Source organism: Bos grunniens, chromosome 8 (assembly GCF_055505025.1).
Source record: "Bos grunniens cultivar Pamir isolate PY7600 chromosome 8, Bosgru_T2T1.0, whole genome shotgun sequence".
Classification (NCBI taxonomy): domain Eukaryota; kingdom Metazoa; phylum Chordata; class Mammalia; order Artiodactyla; family Bovidae; genus Bos; species Bos grunniens.
Window position 1 is genome coordinate 62,186,979 of NC_141172.1, and position 26,415 is coordinate 62,213,393.

At 47.0% G+C, this 26,415-nt stretch overlaps 1 protein-coding gene across 4 annotated transcripts in view; it reads right to left on the reverse strand.

The window, feature by feature from the left end:
• The window catches only part of GABBR2 (gamma-aminobutyric acid type B receptor subunit 2), a 370,697-nt gene that overhangs the window by 244,766 nt on the left and 99,516 nt on the right, over positions 1-26,415 (reverse strand). For all 4 annotated transcript variants that reach the window (XM_086416036.1, XM_086416038.1, XM_086416039.1 and 1 more), the window contains exon 2: positions 7,810-7,947. In XM_086416036.1, the coding sequence (XP_086272162.1) occupies positions 7,810-7,947 (138 nt within the window). The remainder of the gene's footprint in view (positions 1-7,809; positions 7,948-26,415) is intronic.

The following is a 26,415-nucleotide window of genomic DNA, read 5'->3' on the forward strand; positions in this document are numbered from 1 at the left end:
GCACTTGTTAAATAAAGGAATGAATAAGTAAATATGAGCATGAATGAACGGAAACAGTGCACTTTCCTTTCCCCACAGACTATCAATGGGTTCTGCCAGGATCCTGGCTGAGGGCTCATACTTCCTCCCACCCATTTGCATGCAAACCAATAGCTGGAAACCTTCGATCCCCTCATGAACGCCCCTCCACGTGCTCTCAGAACCTTCCTTTACTGCACCAGGCCTCCAATGTCACTGACATGAAGGGCCATCCGTAATCTCCAGTCCTCAGGGTTTCCCCACCCCCCGCCACATAGCCCATAGTGCACGCTTTTAATATTTCTTCTCTTTCTCCTCCCCCACCTTTCTTTCTTTCTTTCTTTTTTTAATGAATCCAGAAGGTGGAAGCATCTCATAGATTATTAATGTGCTAAATGGCCCCTCTGGAGACCAGTGCCAAGAAATGGCTCCAACCCGCCCTGGATTATTGGCCTCCATTCTCTTTCTTAGAGAGCTGTGCAGCAGCAGCAAAGTTCCTAGCCATGCCTAAGCACGCCACAGCTCCTAAGTGGTTTTCAATCAGGTCCACAGTTCCCATCGCCCACTCCATGGCAAGGGCGTGGCAGTCACGTGGGCTGGGCGGTGGCAGGATTCCAGCCTGTTGGATTTTGACCCTAGAGGGCTGAGAAGCAGAGGTCATGTGCACTTTGAGTGTCTTGCTGAAGAACCCCCATCCTGCCCGCTATGTCTTTGTTTCGGATCTGCAGTGCCAGAGTAAGTAACCTTTGCTGTTGATGCAAAATGGGGGCTATCATCAGAGGTCTGCTTCTGGGAGGAGTCTCTCTCACTGTGACATTGTCATATCATGACATCATAAGAGCAGCTACTGTTCTGCAGTCTCTAAAGGTGCTTTCAGCTAAAAAAGGAAACACCTTCATTGATTCTCACAGCTGTACAGAACATATGAGGCTACTTTGCTATTTCCATTTTACATGAGAGAAAAAAGTGAGGCTGAGAAAGAGAAAATAAGACCAGGGGGTAATTACAAAGCCCTGGAGAGTGAGCCACGGGATCCAGCTTTGCTGTGAGCACTTGGTTAAGATCCTACCCACTTTGGGCCTCTGCTCCCAGTCTATGCAGGGGAGAGAACAGACCCAGTGATTGCTAAGACCTGATGCCTTTCTATGAATACATACCGAAGTCCACAAACCACAGCTAAGTAAGAAACGGCCTCTTGATTTCTCAGGCAACCAATAGCTTTCATAAGATAATCACGTGAGAAAATCAAGTCAGATGACAAATTTTCTGTTCCTATAACAGAAATGGCATTGACCAACAGTTTAGAGCTATGCTAGAATTCAGTAAATAGCAAAGGGCCTGATTTAAGGGTTTTCACAGATTTGTTTTTTTAATGTCAAAACCAAGCATGATTCAGATTTTTCAGAAATCAAGTCCTAAATGTGCCAACATTTACACAGTCAGGGTTCTCCCGTCCGCATGCCCTCCTCACCTCCACTCCCTCATGAGAGCTCTGCCAAGGAGACCGCCCCATCACACAAACTGAAATGGTCCTGCCCAGGAAGGTCCTCGAGGGAGTGTCAGGGCCGTCCAGGGGGCAGGGTGGGCTACCCGCTGAGGGGAGGCTTGGGACAGTGCCAGGAGAAACGCATCTGCAATTTAATAATCTGCTCCAGCTGCCTTTTAAAGGACAGGCTCTGCGGGATACGGTTCTTGACGAAAGAGTGTTTGCATTTTCCAGCAAGCAGCCCTTTATCCCTTCAGGAACCTGACTTTATTTTCATCAGCGAGACTATTTCTGTCTGCAAGCTGAGACCACTATCATCTCACTCCCTAGAAAGAATTTTGTCCTGGTCTCAGAGTGTGAACCCTCTCTGGCCACGTCTCTTGCATTTTTGCTGGCTTTGCTTCCATCTCTTGTTCAGGCTACCCTGTCTCCATCTTCCCCACCCAGATTCAAATCCTCCCACTCATCCCCAGGCTCCATGCTTTCAGGGGGACAGACTACATTGGGGGAGGTTTATAGAACATCTCCAAAACTGTGCAAGGCAGAGTCAGAAGCTAGCCACCTTCAGATCTCCGAGGAAAGGATTCTGAGCAGGTCTGAAAACATTTTCAAAGGAAACATATCAGTTACAGAGCATCAGGGCCAGAAATGCGAGATGTGGGCTAAAGCCAAGCCAGAGATCATTTCAGATGTCCCTTCATGTCCTTTTACCAAGGGGCTGCAGCTGGAAAGCCCTCGGGTCCCTCTGAGTCTGAGTCTGCCCTCATCATTAGGGATGAGCCTAAGGTGCAGAAGTCAGGCATCCAGCTCCAGGGACCACTCAGGATCTGAGTCAGGACCACACCAGGCCCTGACCTCTGGCCGCTTGAGGGCGGGTGTGGAAGGAGGCGCAGGCACAAGGCAGCAAACGCCATGGGAAAACTAGGCAGGTAAGGGAGCACGGGGGAAGGAACAGGAAGCTTCACAGAGGAAGAAGTGGCCAAACCGCATCTGGAAGAATGAGCGAGCTCTGCCAGGCGGAGGGACCACGGACTGAGGAGACAGCCTGTAAGTGGCCGCTGGATGAAGGAGCAGGTGGGTGACAAAGAGAGGGGTGAGGTGAAGGAGAACTTCTTGCCACGCCGTGGGCTGAGGGCTTTGTCCTGGGATGCTGGCCCCAGCAGCAGCACCTGCTGTCTCCATGTCCTCTTTCCAACCGGGGCTGCGTAAATTAAACTTGTGTGAGCCAGCAGCACTCATCAGCATTCTGAGGTTTGGGAAACGAGCAGGACTTAGAGATCACCTGGCCTAGCAAGTTCCCAGAAACCAACTGCATCTGTGCCACCTGAAACGACAGTGGGGGTGAGGAGTGGGGTCCACCATCCTTGAAGGATGTGATGAATCCCTTAACCTGGACCTGCTCAGCGTGGAGCCCGGAAATTTGCACTAACACGAGCACATCTTTGGCCCTCATAAAAGACGCTCACCATATAGTGTGACAGTCAGCAACCTGGTGTATGCCTACTCTGGGTATTAAATCTCCCTAACAGTAGGACTGGATGAGACCAGAATGTGCGGGGCAACGGGGCAACAGGGAACTCACTACTTCGCAGCCAGGAAGCCTGCTCTGTGCCCGATGCCTCCAGCAGCAAGGGCAGGGAAGCCCTGCTTCCCTCTCACTTCAGCCAGGCTCCTGCATCTCCCCACCCACATCTCAGAAACCCAGCAACGTCTCTCAAAGAGCCATGCAGCTCAGGCAGCTAGGACTCCTCTGTCCTCCCCAGCACCCTGCAGGCTCTCCAGTCTGAACATTCTCAGTTCTCCAACAGCCAGAACTCTACCCTCCCCAGATGCCCCCAAGGCCATACCCTGGTGGGCTTCCCCTGAGGTGAGGCCCAGATCTGAGCCCACACCCTGAATGGGATCTGACCAGGACGACAGGGACAGAGCCCGCATTGCCTGCCCTAGACTCCATGAAGATCCTCCCCTCTAGTTGGAGGAGCTGACGCTCCCAGTGACTCACATCACGACTTAAACAATATTAGCCTCTTGATGCAGCAACCATGAATCAAGAAGCCCGGCAAAAGGCAAAAGTTAAATTTAACTGATTTTAGCACCAGGATGAATTTTCACCCCTTTGTGGCGCAAATCTCTATTTTTGTAGCACCAGGAAACAGAAGCAACTGATTGCGCATTCCAGACTGTCTCTGTCCAGCAAGCATTGTTCCCCTAAAGGGCAGTCAGAGCTCCTTTTCAATTACACAAATTACATGCATTTTCCCATTTGTGAAACTCTGTTTCAGAGCCCAGTTTTGAATAAGTTAAGGGATTGATCAAATCCCTTGAGCAATGGCAGACTCACTCACCCACCGTCTTTTCAAACTCAGCCTCAGGGGGCGGGGGAGGGGGCAGAGGACCCCCAGAATCCAATCCACAGCAAGTGGGGCTGTGTTCTCAAAGAGTAGGGGGCTCAGAAATCCTCCAGAGCTACTCTCCATTGGGACCCACATCTTTGTTCCTCCCTTCTCCTTGCCTGGCTTCTCAGGCTGGGAGAAGTCTATTCTGAGCTCACCCTGTGATTCAGGTCCCTGGAACTCGCCAAATTGCTGGGCACTGCCCAGTTCTTAGCCCCTCGGTGTCCCTCACCCATGCACAGCTGGAGCCCTGGATCTGCCCCAGAGTCTGGTAGCAGATGCCTAGGGCAGGGGGGGATGGAGTACGAGAATCACCCTGTTGACAATGCAGAGGGATTCTGCTGAGCTGGAGGCTGAGGATCTGCATTTTTCTCCCAAGTCCTTGGCCTCTTCGTGGTCAAGTCCACATTGTGAGAAACTCTGCCATGGAGGGTTTCAGAGTCCTCAGCTTATTCCCTGCACTTAGTTCAGTGTAGCACTCTGTGAGGACCTACTTGGTACCAGGCACGCCTTGTGATAGGCACTGGTAACTAGGAGATGAAGAAAATGAGAGTCCTCTGCCCCCAAGAAGCTTATAGTCTAGTAGGAAACACCTGGATACAGGATAGACTATTCTCTGCACAGTGTAATTCACTTATTAATGGAACACGGTATGTGATATGGAAGTGATGTAGAACCATATACGTTCCTCAATCTTTTTTTCATTATCATTCTCCTAAGAAACCTGTATTTTTCCTAATTCTACCACACTCATGAAATTGTATTACCACAGATATACTGTTTCTGCATTGTATGTATGAGTGCTAAGTCGCTTCAGTCTTATCCGATTCTTTGAGACCCTACGGACCCGCCAGTCTCCTCTGTCCATGGGATTTTTCAGGCGAGAATACTGGAGTGGGTTGTCATTTCCTCTAGAGGATCTTCCTGACCCAGGGATCGAATCAGCATTTCCTGTCTCCTGCATTGCAGGCAGATTCTTTACCCACTGAGCCATCAGGGAAGCAATAAATAACACAGCCCGCACCTCATAACCCATTTCTTGTCTTGTCAACTTCTCTAGGCCAGAGGCCCTCTTGTGCATACTAAGGCTGCAGAGCTACTAGCTGCCAAGCCAGGAGTGTGCAACACTGTGCTTGCTCCTGCAGCTCCTAGAGAATTCTGAGGGGCAGACAGTTCCAAGTGAGGCTATGAGAAGTCCAGGAAGCTCCTAGATTCCTCTCTGGATGGAGATTTTCCAGGGAACGTGGTCTCTCATGTTGGGGCAAAACATCCATCTGCAGATCCTTCCATCCCTCGGAGCCTCCCTCCCTCTGACTACTCAATAGACACCTAATAAGATCTGTGAAGTGAGAGGCACCAGAAAAAACAGGAGTAACCCAGGTCCGTTTTCTGTCCTCAAGGAATTCACAGCCCAACTAAATACGTCCCCATATCCGCAAAGTCCTAAGAGGAGGGGAGGGTTTGGGGTGGGGTGGGCGGTGTACATGCTCTGCTAGAAATAAACAGGGGAAAGGAGGAAAAGAATTTCCAGAGCGGCTACTTTGGACAGTGCAATAAGGAAAGGCTTCCTAGATGAGGCAGCATTTAATCTGGACCTCTGAGATTGGATTGGTCTTGGCATATAGGTCACGGGGAGAATGGGATATTTCAGGTGGTGGGAACAGTGTTTCAGGAAAGACAAGGAATGCTACGTAGTGGGGGTATTCAAGTGGGTATTCAACTCTGGGAGCAGCAGAAGGCGGGGCAGGGGTGTCGACAACAACAAAGCAAGAAACCCTTATTGCTGAGGACATGCCAGGGCACGGTTCTAATCCCTGTTTAACAGTTCAGCCCACACAGCAGCCCTGTGAGGTCCACCCTCTACTGCCCTGCTGTACACGGGAAGGCTGAGGTTTAGAGAGGCAGCACTGGGCGCAACCAGCAGGAGTCTGGTGTGCTCCTGGGAGCTGGGGAGGCTGCTCAAGGACAGAGAAGGTTCTTGATTCCACTAAGGTCTCAAGGCTGTCTGCGGCACCACAGACAGGTGCCCCTGGGAAGCCAGGGGCCCTCGGCACACTTGAACCGCGCTGCGTCCCATCATGTGGCTAGGTTTGCACCAAAGCACGCTGAGCTGCTTTCCCGGCCTCAACCATGGTTGCATTCGCCCACACTCAGCGTGGCCTGCTCCGGCCACAGTGAATGACTCACTGCTCCCCGAGCCCACGTTCCTTCCCACCTCCGGCTTTTGCCCGCCCAGTTTCCTCTGTCAGCAGCGCTCTCCCCCACGTCACCAGCTGTCCAACGCCCTCTCCTCCCTTGCAGCCAGCTCCACGTCACCTCCCCTGAGAAGCCCTCCTGAACCCAGGGCTGGCTGAGTGGGTGGCTCTCCCTTGGGACCCCACCCTTCCCTTGTCACAGCTCTGCCACTGCTGCTTCCCTCCCTCTGGGCCACCAGCTTGGGGCTCTACCCTCAGCACCCCATACACCCAGGGCTGGACTCAGAGAAGACTTCAATCACCGTGAACAGAATGAAACCAGACTTCCCTGGGGACTGGCTCCTGCCCACCCCTTCATTGTCATTCTCACCACCCTGACCCCTCACCCACCACTCCCACACTCCAGCCCCAATGACCTCTTTGCTGTTCCCCCAACAAGCCAGGTTCGTTCCCCTCACAGGCTGTCTGCATTTGCTATTACATCCTGACTTCATCCAACCAACCCTTTCTCGCCCTTCAGGTCCAAGCTCCTCCGAGGGGCCTTTCCTGTTGAGGGGACAGCCACTGTCTATCCCCTCAGCCTGTTTACCTCTATTCTAGCCGTTTCCTTACCCCAATCTTATTTCAAGGGTCAAACTGCCTGAGTTTAAATCTTGGCTGTATTACCTATGAGTTGTGGGTCCTTGGGCAAGTTATTTAGCTTCTGGGTGCCTTGGTCTCCTTATCTATAAAATGGGATACTAATAGTACCGACAGCATACAGCAGTTATAGTTAGTAAATGAGTTAATGAAAATACAAGCTCAGAATGGTGTCTGATATGTTGCAAGTCCGACATACATACTATACAAGTATTGCTCTTAGTATTATTACTACTTGTTTATTTGCTTACTGCCTGCCTCCCTCCTAGAATGAAAGCTCTGAAAGGGTAGGAACCATGCCTGTCCTGTCCAACACTGTATCCCCAGTGTCTACCCAAATTCCAGGCACATAGTAAGTTGTATTATATTTGTTGCATGGATGAATGGATGGCAGATGGATGGATGAAGTGAAGAAATAAAACATGTGCCTGGGCCACCACTCATCCTAGGTTCGCATTTTTTATATTTTTCTCTCACATTCCAAATAAGTGTTAGCACTGGTGATTTTCACCTGCAACAGACCATATACCCACTGGTGAAACATTTGACAGTGTATAACATTTGCCAGTGTAAAGAGTGAGTAACAGCCAGAAGTGCCAGGAAAGGCTTAACCAAGGAGAAAGGCAGTCTTAGCAGACCGAATAATTTCATTGGGGGAGGGAGGTCTGGATCACCTGGTTAAGGAAATAGCTAGAGCAGGATTCTGAGGCCTGAAGGTCTTGGGTGTACTTAAGGAAAGCTGGGTACATGGAGTGAGTGGCAGGGATAGAAGATGAGACTGGATAGGAGGACTAGCTGGATGTCGATGGCCCTGAAAGTCATGCTAGGGAGTCACTGATGTATCTCAAACACATAGTGATGGTGTCAGGGCTACCCTTTAGAGACCCACTGTGTTGGCCAGGACAGGACAGAGAATCAGGCCAGGAGCTGAGGACAGTGGGAGGCTGTGCAATCATCCAGAAAAGAGCAGGGGAGGCCTGAACCTGGCAATTTAGGAAGCATCTTGGGCAAGGAACCATCCCTGAGAAAGACTAGTGGCCAAAGACAGCTCCCCAACCAAAGGTGGCCCAGACCTTACCTGTACCAGATTCCAGCCTTGGAGGGACTCTGCGATGATGGACGTAACAGACGGACAGACTCCTCCAAACACCATCAAGTGGTTCGGCCCGTATTTTATTGCATCGTAGAAGGCTTTCAACCCTTTTGCATTATCACACTGGGGAGCAACACAGAAAGAGAAGCCAAAATTAGAAACAGCTTTCCCCAGGGACAAGGGCCCTATGGTGCATTCACACAAACAGAGCTCCCTCATGGGAAACCTGGGTGTCAGTTCTCCCGTCGTGAGGCCTCGCTTTAAGCCAGTCTTGAGTCCATACTGTGAACACAGTGAGGTGTGGTCTCAGTACCCCTCTTCCTGCTTCTCCCTCTGAGCACCCTCCAAATCTAGGACCTCAGGCTCCTAGCTATCTTCCTTCGGACCACACTGAGGAAAGGGCCCCAAAACTCCTCAACCTGGGCCTTTCCCATCACGGTCATCTGTATTTTAAAAGAAGATAAATCCACACCCATTAGGATGGCTATTATCAAAAACGCAGAAAACAATAAATATTGGCAAGGATGTGGAGAAATTGAAATCTTCGTGCATTGCTGGTAGGAATGTAAAATGGTGCAGCTCCTACAGAAAACAATACTGCAGTTCTCCAAATCAGAATTCAACAGAATTATAGGATCCAGCATTCTGCTTCTGGGTATATACCCAAAGAACTGAAAGCAGGGACTCAAAGAGATATTTGTATACCCATGTTCACAGCAGCATTATTCACAGTAGCCGAAAAGTGTAAACAACCCAAATATTCATCAAGAGATGAATGGATGAACAAACTGTGATTTACACAAACAATGGAGTATTCTTCCGCCTTAAAAAAGAAAGGGAATTCTGACACATGCTAAAACATGGATGAAACTTGAAGGCATTATGCTAAGTGAAATAAGCCAGACACAACTGGGCAAATGTAAAATTCCTCTTAGATGAGGGAACTATAACAGTCAAATTCACAAAGATAGAAAGTTACCGGGGGCTGGGGGAGGGGGAAATGGGGAGGGTAGTGTTTAATGAGTTCCGTTTCAGTTTGGGATGATGGAAACATTTTAGAAATGGATGGGGGGTGGTAGTTGCACAACAGAGTGAATATACTTGATGTCACTGAACTGTACACCTAAAAATACAGTGGCATTTTTAAAATGTTATATATATTTTATCACAATAAAAAAGGAGGAGGAGCATGAGGTGAATCTAAGTGGAAGAATTCATTCAGCAGACACTCGCCAAGCACCACTCTGTGTTCAGCCCAGGACTGGAGGCTGAACAAACAGAGAAACTTGGACACAGCCCCTGCCAAGGAGCTCACACGTGAGAGAAGAAAGCAGATTCTGGTGACCCACTATGGAAATGAACAAGGACAAATGTCCTCACATGTTGGGAGTCAGTCACAGCCCACCTCCCTCCTCTCCACCTCCTCCTCTCTCATCCACTCGAGTGGCCGTCTCTCCCTGGACAGAGGGATTGGCTACGAACTGGGTGTCTTTCTCCCCTGAGACCCAGTTAAGCCTGTTCATCACCTCACAGTCTGAGGCTTCTTTGTAAAACATAAATTAGTCCTTTTTACTCTGCTGCTTTCTGTGCACTTAAAACCCAAACTCCTATCAGAATATAATTCTCAAAAGGTTAAAAACATAATTCTCATGAAAATCAATAGTGGGTACACAGCAACCTTTTATTTAACTCATTAATAAAGGGAATCTGCTGGACAACAAAGTGGATTCAAAAGAAAATTTGAGATAGGGATTTTTATAGGGAATGGAAAAACAAGAAATAAGATTGCTAAATTAGATACAAAACTGGTTAATGCCCCATGGGGCAATAAAGCTATCACCTTTAGGGACAGAAAAAGAAATTATTGAAAACCAGCACATCTTACCAGTTTTAGAGAATTGTAAGATGCCTGGGCCTTAAATTTCACCCTCCTCCCCATCAGATAACCCTAAAGCAGGGCTGTTAGAAAATGCTCTAACTGGGTTATATAATAACCATTTTGTATTACTGACTATAGTTTGGTATGATATTCTTCACCCTCCTTAACATAATGGATGCAAGAAGCCACAAGATCTAGCCCTGCCTCCCACTCTGACCTGATTTCCCTCCACTCTCTCCCTCGCTCACCAAGTACAGCCTCACCAGCCTCCTTCTTGATCCTGGAAAGGAAAAGCAATTTCCTTCCTGCCTCTGGGCCTTGGCACTTGCTTTTTACTATGACGAGAATAATATTTGCTTGGTTCTCAGCATGGCTCACTCCTCATCAAGTCTCAGCTTAGCCGTCACCTCCTCAAGGAAGTCTCCACTGTTGCCTTACCGGAAATGGTCCCCACCCCCAGTCACTCTCTAACACGCCATCCTATTTAATGCTATGATGCAGTTCCTAAAATTATCTGAAGTCATCTTTTCTACTTTTGTTTGTCTGTATATTCACTGTCCTTTAATTAAAAAGAAGCCACCTGAGGACAAGGCTTTTGGTCATTGTTTCCGGTCCTATCTCCCCAGGATTTACCCAGGGGCCTCCCTAAGGACTCAGGAAGGGTCTGCTGGATGCCTGAGGGGCCCAATGACTTTCTCCCTAGTGTTGTCTTCTCGTCCATTCTGTGTCTTCCTTATTCCCTTTGCTGCCCCTCCCTTCCCCTCAAAGTGGGACCGTAAAGTGCGGCCAACGTGGGGTAGTATCTGTTGCTCTCTTCTTGTCTGTTTGAGAGACTCTGGACTGAGACCCACGGTGGGCGTCAACAGGGATAGAAACATGATTGGTTCTATGGCCAATATGTGCTTCCTGGCCTCAGAGATCTCACTGTCCAGTGAGATAAGGGTACAGGCAGCCCCAGTAGGGGGTAGACAGGGCTCAGTGCTGGGGCAGAGGCACCATGGGGGAGTGCCAGGGTGGGCTCTGGGGGCTGGGTGCTTAAGATCTAGGATGAGGACAAAGTGGCCTGGGCTAAGGCCAAAGAGCACTCTGAACGTCAGCCTAGAGTGTGGATAGTAATGATTGAAATTTTTAATTTAATTTAAAATTTTTTAGCTACCTGGCTTCCTAGGCGGCACTAGTGGTAAAGAACCTGCCTGCCAATGCAGAAGACTTAAGACATGTGGGTTAGATCCCTGGGCGGGAAGATCCCCTGGAAGAGAGCATGGCAACCCACTCCAGTATTGTTGCCTGGAGAGTCCCATAGACAGAGGAGCCTGACAGGTTACAGTCCATAGGGTCGCAAAGAGTTGGCCATGACTGAAGTGGCTTAGCAGGCATAAAAATTAGCCAAGCTAATTTTTCTTTTTGCCAAGAAAAAGAGAAGGAGAGAAAGATGGGAAGGAAGGAAGAAGGAAGGAGGGAGATCAGGAGGAAGAAAGATGAAATTCTTGTTGTTTCTTGGGGCCCTCTAATAATTGTTCCTGTTCCTTGATTGAAAGCAACGCTTCCCTTCGTGGGCAGAGCACAGGCAGATATAACAGAGCAGTTCATGTTTTAATTGTTTCTAACATGATTTACTGAATCATTTTCCATTTTAATACATTCCTATAATGACTTTAGTTTGCTTTCTAATCTGTACTAATGACAATGATGATACAGTACCATAAGATTTATAATCAAAGTTGCATTAAAATAATATTAGCAACAATGAACTTATTAATACCTGTTTGTTCAGCAAACATTTCCCCAGTACCAAGTCCCTGCAAGAGTCTTCATTAATAATGATGTCCTGGCTTCTCACAAACAGATACCTTTTGAATACGTCAACTCAAAAATCTGAGCATATTTGGCCACGGGTATTTGAGCTGCAAAAGTTTATCTGACTTAGTTTTCACCAAGCTGTGTGGAGGGCAGAGTTCTGGCTCCCATGACATCCATGGTCTTACTCTCAGGAATCTGTTATGTTTTGTGGCAAATGGGACTTTGAAGATGTGATTAAGGTTACTGATCAGCTGACCCTAAAGTGTTACCCAGGTGGCCCAACTTATCCACACAAGCCCTGAAAAGCAGAGATGTTTTCTGGCTGACAGCAGAGGGGTAATCAGAGATTCAAAGCATGAGATGTACTTGACGTGCTATTGTTGGCTTGAAGCTGAATTCTGCCAATAATCTGAATAGTCGGGCCTCCAGAACCCAGCCCAGCTAACACCTTGATTTTGGCCTTGGGAAGCTCTGAGCAGAGGTTTCAGCAGAGTCATGCAGGCCTGGACTTATGGACCATGGACTGTGAGACAATGTGTGGTTGTGGTGTTTAAATTTGTGGACATTTGTTGCAGCATCAATAGAAAACTAATGTAGTGAGGTAAAATGAGAAAAACAAGAATAATATAGCAAGATTTTCCTTAACGTTAAATATACTCCATTTAGACAACTATCCTTGAAGATCCTTTGTGGTTTGTATCGTGTTGAAACGTGCTTCTGTTATAAAATTGCAGATAGTAGCAGGATTTTGTTTTTATTTCCTAACGTGGCAAAATAACACATTTTCTAACCTATGTACATTGCTGTTCCATGCTCCTCTGGGACCCAGTCTCTTTGGCCTTTGCTGGAGTGTAAGATCCAAATGTGGGGGCATTGCCAACCCAACACCCTCATTTTCAGATACAGACAATGAGGACTAGAGCGGTGAAGAGACTTGTCCACTGTCCTTTCAGGATTACGGGAGATAGTTCGGGACCCCCAGTTCAGAGCTTTCTCAATAGACTAGAGAACTCAGCTCAATGGGTGAAGGGCAGGGAAGTCAGCAGCATTCTAGAAAGGACTATTCCCCTCAGGGCAGTGCTAGAAGCCCAAGCCTCTTCCTGATCAGCATACTTGACCTGAGGTGGGAGAAATACTCTACTGGGCACCAAGTAAGAAAGAAAAGGAGAGAAATATGGGAAGGAAGGAAGAAGGCCACTTCTCCAGCTCCCTGAGAGAGCACATCCACAGTGAGTAACAACATAAAAATCACATGCATCTACCTGTCTCGTTTGAGAGGCTAATGCCACTCCCCCTCATTTCTAATGTTGTATCTTCAGAGATGACATGGTCAGTGTCCCCAGTAGATGGGCTCTCCAGTTGACCAAAGCTGAGTCTCTGTGGCTGGACCAGTGTGGAGGTTTTCACATTCAGCCCATCAGGGTCCTGTGACCCAGCAGAGATGTTTGGGGGCCAGTGAGAGAGGCTCTGGGCACCTCACTTTCACTTCAACCAGCAGTTTTCCATTATCTGTTCTATATACAGCATCAAGGGGCCATATAATACTTAAATTTGAAAAGAGGATTTCATGGAGAGCCGCAAAAAGAGGTTTGAAAATCCCAAAGGAGATGACCCCAGAGGTCCTTGCCTGTGTATGATTTTTGTCTCTGGCTCAGGGAAGTGCGGGCGGGCGCCCCACAGGAGAGCCTGGATGAGCCTGTACTTGAGCACACACTACAAGCCTCTCGCTGAAAGTTCATCCATGGCACATCAGTTTGCCCGATGATCAATTCGCCAAACCACTGGGGGATTTCTCTAAACTTGAGTCTCTCAGGGGATTCCTTGCAGACACTTCACATAGCTATTTCACAAGGATTGTCCTTGAGGCACAAGTGAAAGTCAATTTCAACTGTATTTCACATTTCAGTTCTTCCTAAATGCTGTACTTGGGGATGTTCCCCTAATGCCTGTTTATTACTGTCCTCTTCTTGCGGGGTCCAGACCTCCCCCTCCATGAGCCAGGAAAAATGCTGAAGCTTTTCTATTCCCCACTTAAGGTGTCTGTCAGATGGCTTTTAGTGAGCTGGTCACTGGGCAAAACCATCATTCTGAGAAATTATTTATGACACGTTGTCTTTGAGCAATCTGGCTTTTGAAGAATTGTTCTCAGAGCCCCTGAAAGGGGGTCCTTGTGTCCTCTAAGAAAGCTACAGACTTTATCATGTTCTCTTACTTTCCCCTCCTCCCCCACTAGGAATCCCTCCCCTTGCCCCTCCCCTGCCCCCTCCCTCCCCATCACTCCCCTCTGCAGGGTATTCTGACAGTCAGCACAGGCACACCTGACCGGTAGATAGGGAGCTAAATCCACCAGACTTCACGTTCTCTTGTAATAGTTTAAGGCTAAATTACTAGCTACAGCCTCTGATCTGAGTCTTGCCGCTTGGACACGGGCTCTGGGATATGGGAGGTCTTCACTCTCGCCCTGCTCCCTTCCTGCCTTCTCTTCGTCAGGATTTCCACCCCCTTGCCTGCCATTGACTTCACATCTCCAGGAGCTCACGGTCACTACCTCCAAACTCCCTTCCATTTCACTTCCAAAGGGTTCTCCTCCCCTGCCAAGATGGACTTGTCACAGAGAAATCATAATGGACACATACAAGCTCTTAAAATTCAGCACCTATAAGTGGGAACATATCCAAAAGCCATGAAAATCATTTTTTTTTAAATGAAAAAGTAGAACTCTAGAATAAAATCCATTTTCATTTAAATCTCATTTTTAAAGAATTAAAATACCTTTTTGACTGAAAAATTTCAAAGAAAATGTTGCTGAGAGTTAAAATGTAGAAACGCCAAGAAAATGTCAGAGTTAATAACGACCAATTTGAAACTGGGAATTACTCTGCACAGAATTTCAGAGTTAATGTAAAAGCTAACGTGTCCAGCTCATGCCCCTGGTACAAAGTCATCCTCCGTGCATCCTGCTCCTGGAGTGGTCAGCATCTGCTTACATTCCTCCAGTATCAGGGGTCTCACTACCTCACCAGGAAGCTACTTTGCCTTAGGGCAACTCCTCTTCTTAGAAGTTCTTATCCTAGTCTTGAAATTACCCTGCTTTTGCATCCCCCATTCCAGCTTCTCATTCTAGAGCAAAGGTCAGCAAACTTTTCCTCTAAGTGGCCAGGCAATTTTTAGGCTTTGTGGGCTACACGGTCTCTGTTGCAACTTCTCAACCCTTTGGAGCAGGAAAGCAGCCACAGACAATATGTAAATGAATGAACACAGGTGCAATCCCATAAATTTTTATTTACAAAACAGGAAGCAGGTGGATTTGGACCACTGACTGCAGTTTGCCTACCCCTGCTCTGGAATCTCACAGAACATGTGCAGTCCTCCACCCCCACGAGAGCCCTTCAGATACCTAAACTCAGCCAGCTTGCCTCCAGGAGATGCTTTCAGGCCAAATGACTCTAAGCTCTTCTCCCATCCAAGTAATAATCAGGCCCAACCCTGCTTGGCTTCGGAGATCAGACGAGATCAGGTATGTTCAGGGGGATATGGCTGTAGACCCTTAGCTCTTCTAAATATCTCTGAATGACATGATTTCACATCCTTCTGGTCTATGGACATCCTCAGGAGTGCCTTCAGAGGACAGATATTTCTAGGGAAGCACCCCAAATACCTCCATCTGCCCTGCACAGGAAAGCAACACGAGCTAATGTATATCGTGTACTCACTCTGTGTCAAGCGTGGTAATAAGAACTTCATATAAATTATCCTATTCATTCCTCACAGTATTATGTAAAGTAGGTACTATATTATTTCCATCTCAAATAGAAGGAAATGGAGTTTCAGAGGAGTTTAAAAATTTGCCCCAGGTCAAAAATGGTAAGAATTACATCTCTAGGCAGTGTCATTTCAGAGCACTGTTTTATTTTAAATAAGAATTTATTATGAAATATTTCACTCGTAGGAAAGAATATATATGCACATATAACTTATACAAAGCATGAAAAATAGGGATGTGAACATACAGTATGCCCAACACCCAGCTTATGCTGAAGCCCCTGGTGCCTACCCTGCCCATATTCCTCTTCACAAGGAAGAATCCCCAGTCTGAATTTTGTGTTTATCCTTCCTTGCTTTTCTTTATTATCATATGTATGTTTCCCAAACACTGTATTATTTAATTTCACTTTGTTTTAAGTCTATATGTAAATGGAATCATGCCTGAAACATGCTTTTATAGCGTCACATCACGTTTGTGAGATTCCTATTGTTGAATAAAGCTGAAGTTCATTCATTTTGACAGCTGTGTAGTATTCCATTGTGTGAACATGCCATGGTTTATTTGTTAATTTCCTTGTTGACGGATACTTGGGTTGTTTCCAGTATTTTATTTAGTTGCTGTTGTAAACAAGACAGCTAAACATTTCTGTATGTGTCTCCTGCCACACATATGTAGAGCTTCTCTAGGGTATAAACCCAGAAATGGAATCACTTGTTCCCAGTATTTCCCACATTTCGTCAATGTGATTTTATCCATTTACACCTCCACCAGCAGTATTTGAGATATCTCATTACTCACATCCTCACTGACTTTAGTTTTTGCCAGTCCTATGGGTATTTGATATGTCATTTCAATGTGTATGTTCCTGATTATTGAAGAGGATAAGTCACTTTTTCATATGTTTGTGTTTCTACTTCCTCTTTTGGATCGGTGACTTTGCCCACTTTTCTGTTGGATTGTTTGTCTTTTCCTGATTGATTTGATTAGAGGATACCTAGCCACAGTTGCTAAAACAAATGAAATGGTGACCTCCCACATTCTGAGCACAGATTTCTATTAACGCAGCCTCAGACCACAGGCCCTATTTCACACAGCGTTTGCTATCAGTGAAAATCACTAAATCAGCATGCATAATCTTGGTAAGAAAACACCTATGAACCATTCTTAGAAAGAAAAAAAAAAAAAGGAGGAAGGAAGGAACTACTTGATGTTAAAAATCCAGCCACCCACAAAAAGAATCAAAGTATAGATCCCAGGAAAGGAAGGCTTGTGATAAAAAGGAGTGACTATGAGAGATGGACCCATTTAACATGAAATAGTGTAAAGATAATAATGTAACATAAAATTCAGAATGTGGAGGAGGGAAAAGAAGTGGTGAGATTGCTAATTTCCTCTCCTTCCATATAAGGCCTTTAATGGGGGCCATCTAAGGCAGAAAACTCCAGTTTAAAAGCCAGGACTCTAACCTCACTGCTCCTCATAATCTTTTATTACCCTCATATATTTTAAAAACAAATAATTTCTCTAGTGAATAAAAATTGTTTAATGTTGACAATTCCTTCTGCTTTACACTTCCTTATTTTCTTCTGTTACATTCAGATGAATAAAATTTAACAGTAACTTCACATAACATGTAATAATGATCTTTTTATAAAAGTGTTTCTGTCCATCTTTCTGCTCATAACATCTGCATGGAGAGATGTCTGGACTAGAAGTCATCTCAAGTTAAAGATTTTGAGTGAGTTTTTAAAAGTTCTCCTCTTTGTACTTACTTGTTTTACTTGAATTTTTAAAGCACATATTATTTTTATACACAGAAACTCATTTTTAAACTGGTAGGCTTTTCACACTCCAAGATGCTTTCTCAATCATTTGAGTTCATCTCTTTCTGTTCTTCTGTGATTGACTTTCTGAGCCAAAGCACAGGAATTAACATTTATTATTGTTAAACCATGTTTAAAAATTAGTCCAGCATCATGGCCGACCGGAATCCAAAACACTGTATTATTTTTTCATTAAAATTAATTCATTCAAATATTTCCTGAGCATCCACTAAGTGCTAAGAGAAACAAGTAAGTCCCTGTGACATTTAATTCCTTGAATAGAGTAGTTACTCAAGAAACATTTACTGACATATTAAATCTCAAAATAAGAATGGTAATAATAGCACAGCAATCTCTATAAAGCGTTTTTGTTCCAGACACTATTATAATTTTTTAATATTTATTAACTCAATCCTCCCCAACAACACTATGAAGCATGTCTTGTTATTTTCCATATTTTAATAGATGAAAAAACTGAGGGTCAGAGAGGTAAGTAATTTGTTCAAAGCTTTACACAGTGAGTAAGCAGACCTGGGATTCTGTCCTCCCTGGACGCACAGCAACAGTCCACTCCCCAGTCTCCCTTGCAACTAGGTGTGACCACTGAGTTTTGGGCAATGGGATGCGAGCAAAGGGGATGCGTGCTATGCCCAGGATTGGCATAGAAAGCCTTCCCACAGGTGCTCTGTGCTCTCTTTCTATCCAGTGTGAGTGGGGAAGACACCAAGGACCTAGACCTCCCAACCCCAAATCCTTATGCCCACCATGGAGGAGCACCACGGCTGCCACAGAAACCATCAGAGGGTGGGTAGGCTCCCAGGTGACAGGCTCTGGGAGCAGTGCCTGCAGCACATGACTCACTCTTCGCAGGTAATCCCAACGCATAGCAGCCAAACAGATGCTCACCATCATTTCCGGTCAGCACAAGACTCAGCTATGGGCAATCTTGAGCCCCTTTGGTCTGGCTGAGACTTCCTCAGAGCTGCACCATTGCCTGAGTCTCTTTCTAACCATCTCTCCTTCCTTCCCCTTCTCCTTTCAGAGGTGGCAGACCTGCCCACACTCTGAAGGCTTGCTTGGCCTTTTCCTGCTCTCCCCGTCTTTCTTTCATGAGCATTTCTCCCAAAGCACCTCTAACTCTGGGCGTCTGCTTCCCAGAGGACCCAACCAATACATCCTCTGACCTGCACTTGACTATGATATGAGCAAGAAATCACCTTACGACATTAACCGCTGGAATTCAGGGGTGTTTTTTACTGCAGTTAGACTGCATTGACCAGTAACATTCTTAACCACCTGCTAGAAGAAGGATGAAATGCAAGGAAATCAACACACCTGGGAAATTATTACAGCAAGGTGAAAAGAATTTGGAGACAAATATATATATATATATATATATATATATTAGGGGAAAAGGTAGAAAGAAATTATGCTGTGCAGTTAAAATTTGTGCCCTCTCATTCAGGACACTGACGTCAATCCAAAATTCAAGGGACATGACCAGATAGAACTCAGATTTGCTGCACTGGGAGGTCTTCATCCCCTCTGTCCCTCCTGTGCCCACAAAGGGCCTGGCTCCAGACAGGTGTTTAGTATGTACTGGCTGGACAAAATTACTGTTGCATGGCAGATACAAGCCCTGCTGGTGGATACAGCCTGAAATAAAAGTAACCATAGCCGTAGCTCTGTCCCAAAGAGCTTATTAACTCCAGCCATCTTGAGTTTTTCACACTCCTTCCCCAGGGTGATGGACAGACCATCTGCTTCTATAAGTCTCCAGAGAGCCAGACTGTCCATCTTGGATACTGAGAAAAACTGGCATTTCTGTATTCTCCCTGAAGCTGTCACTCAGAATTCCTGGCTGGCTGCAGACTGTTATTTGAGGATGATGGAGTCGCAGCACATATCTCTCCTCTGCACTGGGAAAGCCAATTACCTAATTTACAAAATATTTTTCAAAGACTGGTAGAGATCAGTTCTGTTTTCTAATTAGCTGTCAATAAGTACCCCCCCCCACCCCCACAAATGCAGGTGTGACATTTTAAAAAGTCAGGGTCAAGAACACAAAGCGTATTCGGGCTGCTTGTCAGGAGGGTTGGGAGTGCTCCCGCTGCAGGTATCACAAATATCACACGTTGCCAGCCCTTGCCCTGGGGATGGGGACCTGGTCACCTGCTGAGGAGGGACCACACTCCAGCTATGTGCTGCCAAGCCTTCTCCACCCCTTTCTACCCCACATACACCTCTGCAGCACGCTCTTCTGAGGGGTGAACTGCTCCAGTATTTGCTGAGGGCCTGGGCTACATACAGGGTAAGACATGGTCCCTGTCCTCAGGGGACTCATCGTCTAGAGGAGGTATAGGAATAACTTCACAGAATGTAGTAAGAGGTGCAGCGGAGGTTTAGAACACTCATTCGTTCCATTCACACTCATGGGATGATGATTTAGAGCCAGACCCTGTGATAGGTGATGGGGACACAAGAAAGGTTACATACGGTCTCGGCCAGGATGGCGCTCTCGATTCACTGGGGAGAAAAGACTGAAACAAAAGGCCACCACACAAGGCAGGATAAAAGTGGGAACTATGGTAGAGACACAAGTCATGCAAAAAGAAGGGAATGGTCGAATCACACTGAGATATTTCACTGAGACTTCTTGGAGGAGGCGGCATTTGAGCTGAGCCTTGGAGGATAAGGAAGAGAGTGAGGTGGTGGGCTGGGCCTAGATGCCAGCATGAGCAAAGTCTCAGAGTGGGGCATGCATACAGAAGAAGTGAGTACTCACTTCTGGGGCGGGAGCACAGGGTGGAGAGGGAGGTGGCAGGAGACACGTGGGTCAGATGCACGAGCGGGGTCCGTCCCGCTGGTCCCTGGGGAGCCATGAACACCAGGCAGGGTGCACTCTCTCTTCTCCAGGCAGCGGGAGTCACTGCTGAACTTTAAACAGGGGAATGCCAGGATGGAGGCTGTGCTGGACTCAGATGACTCTGGCAGCTGGGGTAGAGGAGAAAGCACTGACAGGGAAGAAGGTAACCAGCTGGCAGGTGGGAGCAATGGTCCAGGTGTGAGGCTTGATGAGCAACCTGGCCCCACACTCTGGAAAGGACATGAGTCCACAGTGGGGTTCACCTCCCAGAGGTCCATTAACTAATGGGCTTGGAGGCTTGGGTTTGACCAGTACATGATGTCAATGGGACTCGGTCAAACAGGTCACCTCAGTCGCCTCCTTAATGGGAGGCTCCGTAATGGGGAAGACCATTGAGGAAAGACACCAAAGAGAGAATAAAGCCAGCTATGTCAGGCACAGGATGTGGGCTTCATGAGGGCCCCAGGCCCCTGTGACCACCTCTTCACCTGGGCATCACTTATAAAACAAGAAGGTTGAGCGAGTGGGTTTATCAGTCAGGAGAGGCTAGGCTCTGCTGTAGCAACAAATACCCCCAAATCTCAATAGAGAATCCCAGGAAAAATTTGGTTTCTCTCTTAGCAAGGGGGAGCTTGACACACCCTAGTCACTCAGGGGCCCAAGTTTATGGAACAACTGCCATCTTCAATGCTGCTTGTTGCCAAGAGAGAAGGAAAAAGAAAACTTTGGAGAGAGTCAACCAGCAATTAAATGGAACTCACTGGCCAGACTTGGCCCCATCCAAGTACAAGGAACACGAGGCACAACTTGGCCAGCAGAGGAGGGGAACTAGCTGTTAGGGAACTACAAGCGGCTGCCACAGTCAATCTCGCAGGTTCCTCCCTGCCCTAACTGTCTGTGTTTTGGTTTATACATCAGATCTTCATTCAATGTTTACATATCAAGCTAACATTTCTTCAGCATTGACCTACGTATTGGGCACTATGCTAGATTCTGCATATCCATTGTCTCCTTTTCTTTTTATAATGTATCTCATTTAATATTTGCAATGCCTCTATGAGATGGATACCATTTCAGACATACCTTGCTTTATTAAGCTTCGATTTATTGTGCTTTGCAGATGTTGTGTGTTTTTTCTTTTAAACAAATTGAAAGTTTGTGGCAACTCTGTGTTGAGAGATCTATCAGTGCCATTTTTTCAACAGCATTTGCTCACATCATGTTTCTGCGCCACATTCTGATAATTCTCATGACATTGCAAACCCTATACCAGCAAAAAGATTTGACCCACTGAAAGCTCAGATGAGGGTTAGCATTTTTTAGCAATAAAGTATATTTAAATTAAGATATGTGATTTTTTTTAGACACAAGGCTACTGAACACTTACTAGACTCTGGTATAGTGTAAACATTACTTTTATACACATTGGGAAACAAAAAAAAATTGTGTGATTTGCTTTATTGTGACATTTGCTTTATTATGGTGTCCTCAAACCAAATATACAATATCTCCAAGGTTTGCCTGTATTGTCCCCAGTTAACAGAGGTGAAAACAGAGGTTCTGGGAGCTTAACTGACAAGCTCAAGGCCACACTACTAGTAAATCATGAAGCCAAAACTCAAATCCAGAGAATCACACTCCAAACCCTAACTCTCATCTCTTACAATCTGAGCTGTCCAGAGATGGGGTAAAATGTCTCATAAAGCACTGGGCTGCCTGTCACTGTGGTCATGCTGACAGAGGCCTGCAGAAGGATGTTGAAGAAAAGGTAATTTCACTGAGTAAAGGAATAGATCCAGTCCTGGATTTTCAAGAGGAGAGGCGAGGAAACAGGAGAAGTGGGGGTAAGTCTTGGGAACAACAAGTGGCATTCCGAGTTGGAGCACTCTGTAGATAAGAAAAAAAGGAGAGGTGGAATTGGAAAGGGAGGTTGGGGTGGCCATGGTGGGCCTTGAGTCGGACTCTGGGGAGTTTTTCTTTTGGTTTGATTGTTTAATGATTTTAACCATTTTTCAAGTGACAACTCAGCGGCATTAACTGCACTCACTATGTTGTATAACCATAACCACTCTCTCCAGAACTTCTTCATCCTCCCAAACAGAAAAAAATTTAAGCTCCAGGGAGTTCTTAAAAGGGCTTAAAACTTGATAATGACATCTTCAGAGCTGCGATGGTGATGACACCCTCAGGTGGAGAGGACAACCCTGGCTGCCATTTGAAGGACATTATTGGAGGGAAGAGAGGCTGGACAAGGGAGTGGGTGATAAAACCAGCACAGAGCCCAGGTGGAAATGGCAGGAACCAAAGACAAGGCAGCCAGAGGCACAGAGGCAGGTGGTCAGATTTGGAATTACAGGAAGGGAAACCGCAGAGCAAAAGGGGAGGCCTAGTTTCCTCCAGGGGCCCTGAGAGTCCTGGGCCACCACACACTGGGGCAGAGGAGCGAGGAAGGGGCCACCACTGAGTCTTGCGCTGGACTGGACACAGGGGAGCCACTGGCTGGCTGCAGGCTCCACCGTCTTTCCCAGGGGAGGCACATCCCCAGACTGGACAGTCCTTCCTGGGACAGGAGCCAGCCCTGTCCCTGTGGCTCCTCAGAGGTCTGCAGCCTGACACGGACCCTGATTATACTCAGACACTCACCAGGTGCCAGAATGGAAATGAAGGGCGACTGCAGGAAGGGTGGGCTTGTCGCCCCCGTCACTGGCAGCCGCACTCATTCCTCAAGGCAGCCCGCCTGGGTCAGCAGCAGCTCAGCTAGAGTTAATTACATGCTTCTCTTGTCCTCCAGCTGGGGAAACAGAGGTCACTCCCCTGGCTGATGGATGAGGGATGGTCTCTGTCACATATCATCACAGCCAGGGGACCCTACTCAAGGGAACTTCCAATCCCTCAGCCCGGTCACAAATCCTTCCACCTCTCTGCCATGTGGGCTCCTGTGAGCACCTGACTTCAGAAACTTCTGAGAAGCAAATTTCCCAACAGCCCACTACTCGGGCCTGCTCCCCCAGCTCCCATCCCCACCTCCACCTGACCCCTGGTGCAGGCTGACCTCCCTTGGAAGCTGACTTTGGGGGTCCTTGCTGCACAAGCAACCATGGCCCTCCCCATCCCAACACCCTGTTCTCAGGCCCCACCTCCTCCACCTTTCCAGGTCTCTATCCCCAGAACCCAGTGCTGCTCCCCGCCCCCATGGCTGAGCTTCTGCTAAGTGGTCCCCAAGGCCATCACAGCACCACCCACCCAGGTGGCATTGCACAGGGCTGCCCCGGACCCCGAGGGATGGGAAGCACCACCTGCCTAGAGAGTGGCAGTGTGGTGTCACTTGAAGTCTAGTTAGAGAGACAGACCCCAAAACAGATGCCTCTGAGTGTTGAGAGGGGTGCAGGGAGGCTCCTGGAGGAGGCCCCCTAGCAGGGACAGGGGGCTCCTGTGGTTCTTGGGGCAGCTGAGTGTAGTGCACTTCAGAGTATGATCTGCTCTGAGGGAGCCCCTTCACAGGACCACTTGCCTGGAGGGCTGGCAAAGCTCCAAGAGCAGCAGCCTTGGGAAGGCCAAGGGGAGGTGCAGACCCTCAGAGGGCAACCTGGCCCAATCCTCACATCCCTGCACCTCTCTTCTTTGTAAAACAGGGAAGCGATGCTGGGAAGGCCTAACTCTAGGGCCCTTCCAGTGCTAAACAGGGCAAATGCCTGAGAGCCCTTGGATAGCCGTCAACGCTGCTCTGATTCAGTCTGATGCGCTAGGCATTTGCTGAGCACCTTTCACGAGCCAAGCTCTGTGCCAGGCGCTGGGCAAACAGAGGAAGCAGTTAGAGTGCATCCTCAATGAGTTCACTGGCTAGGGGAGACGAGAGAGGAGCCAAGGAGTACAAGCTGGGAAAGCACACCATGAAAGGGACAGCAGACAGTGTGGGGCCTAGAAAAGGCCACTGAATCCAGCACCAGCAATCAGGGTAGGCTTCGTGCAGGAGGAGGCACTTATGCTGAGCCTCTGTACATAAGAAGAAATTAGCTAGACCGAGAGGGTAGAAGACAGTGGCCTACAGTGACAGGAACATTCATTCATTCATTCTACAAGAATATTTACCTTTTTAAAAAAAATTTATTTATTTATTTTAATAAGAGGCTAATTACAACATTGTAGTGCTTTTTGCCATACACTGACATGAATCAGCCATGGGTGTACATGTGTTCCTCATCCTGAACCCCCCTCCCACCTCCCTCCCCATCCCATCCCTCAGGGTTGTCCCAGTGCACTGGCTTTGAATGCCCGGTTTCATGCATTGAACTTGGACTGGTAATCTATTTCACATACGGTAATATACATGTCTCAATGCTATTCTCTCAAATCATCCCACCCTCACCTTCTCCCACACAGTCCAAAAGTCTGTTTTTTATATCTGTGTCTCTTTTGCTGTATTGCGTATAGGGTCATCATTACCATCTTTCTAAATTCCATATATATGTGTTAATATGTTGTATTGGTGTTTTTCTTTCTGACTTACTTCACTCTGTATAATAGGCTCCAGTTTCATCCACCTCATTAGAACGGATTCAAATGCATTCTTTTTAACAGCTGAGTAACATTCCATTGTGTATATGTACCACAGCTTTCTTATCCATTTGTCTGCTGATGGACATCTAGGTTGCTTCCATGTCCTGGCTACTGTAAACAGTGCTGTGATGAACATTGGGGTACACGTGTCTCTTTCAATTCTGGTTTCCTCAGTGTGTATACTCACCCAGCAGTGGGATTGTTGGGTCATATGGCAGTTCTATTTCCAGTTTTTTAAGCAATCTCCACACTGTTCTCCATAGTGGCTGTACTAGTTTGCATTCCCACCAACAGTATAAGAGGATTCCCTTTTCTTTGCACCCTCTCCAGCATTTATTGTTTGTAGACTTTTTGATAGCAGCCATTCTGATCGGCGTGAGATGGTACCTCATTGTGGTTTTGATTTGCATTTCTCTGATAATGAGTGATGTTCAGCATCTTTTCATGTGTTTGTTAGCCAACTGTATGTCTTCTTTGGAGAAATGTCTGTTTAGTTCTTTGGCCCATTTTTTGATTGGGTCGTTTGTATTTCTGGTATTGAGCTGCATGAGCTGTTTGTATATTATTGAGATTAATTCTTTGTCAGTTGCTTCATTTGCTATTATTTTCTCCCATTCCGAAGGCTGTCTTTTAACCTTGTTTATAGTTTCCTTCATTGTGCAGAAGCTTTTAAGTTTAATTAGGTCCCATTTGTTTACTTTTGCTGTTATTTCCATTACTCTGGGAGGTGGCTCATAGAGGATCCTAATTATTTGAGCACTCACTACATGTCAGGCACTGTGATGGTGGCAAAGACACAGCAGGGAGCAGAAGCCCCACCCATGGAGAGTTTCCATTCCAGTGTGGGAAGGAGGGAATAATGAGTAGGGTAAGTAAAATGCTAGTAAAATTTAAGAGTAAAGTGATAAGCAAAATGCGTTGTCTATGTTGAGTGTTAAAAGGAAAAACAGTGGGGAAAAGACTGTTCGGGGTGGTGGTGGGAAGGGGGTGAACTAGGAGCTTTCGGCAATGACTGACACCCAAAACACGGCACAGGCAGGCAGAGAATGGAGAGGCTGTGAAGGAGTGTGAGGGACACCTGGGAGGGCAGCTGTCGGGGAAGAGACAGCAGACAGCTGACCCCGGAGAGCACCATGGAGAATCACTAATAGAAATCATGATTATCATTAAACCACAGCCATTGGCTATTGTTCCCTGATGTACATTTGAAGGTCAAAGCAACTAAGAACTGTAATGATTTGGGGGAAATGCCCCTCCAAACTTCAAAAGAATCCAAACCTTGCCAATGAAAACAGCCACTCAGAATCTCAGAATCTGAGGGGTTGAGAATTCCCTATATGGCCACACCCCAACCTGGCGTGACCTGCCAGGTACAGAGCAGCACAGAGGCAATGGGAACACAGGTGGAGAAACGCTGAGCTGGAAGACCCAGGGCACTGGAAGCAGTGCCTCTGGTTAGACCAGCAGTCATGGCCCAGCCCCCACCCTCTAGTCCAACTTGTAGGTGGGGACCACTGGGCAAGTCTCATCCCTCCTACGCTTCTTATAAAACAGGTCTAGTGAGCCTCCTGCCTTCACATGGCAGAGGCCCGATCAGACTGGACAGCACTTGTGGGCCCTGGAAGCATATGCATGTTGAAGGGCCCCTGTTGCTACTCATACCCAGACCCGAGGGCAGAGCCTGCTCCAGACTGAAGACTGAGCTCTTGTGGGTTTGCCATTTGCTGGGTGACCTTGGGTTGGGTCCCTCCTGTCTCTTGGCTTCAAGATCCTCATCCCAGGACAGCCTCTGGCCTCTCTGAGCTCCAAGGTTCTGTGATGTTTCTTATATACAGTAGTTTGTTATTTCTAGAGTGAGTCCTGCCAGAATCACCCCCAAAACTGGGCCCAGTTCTAACCA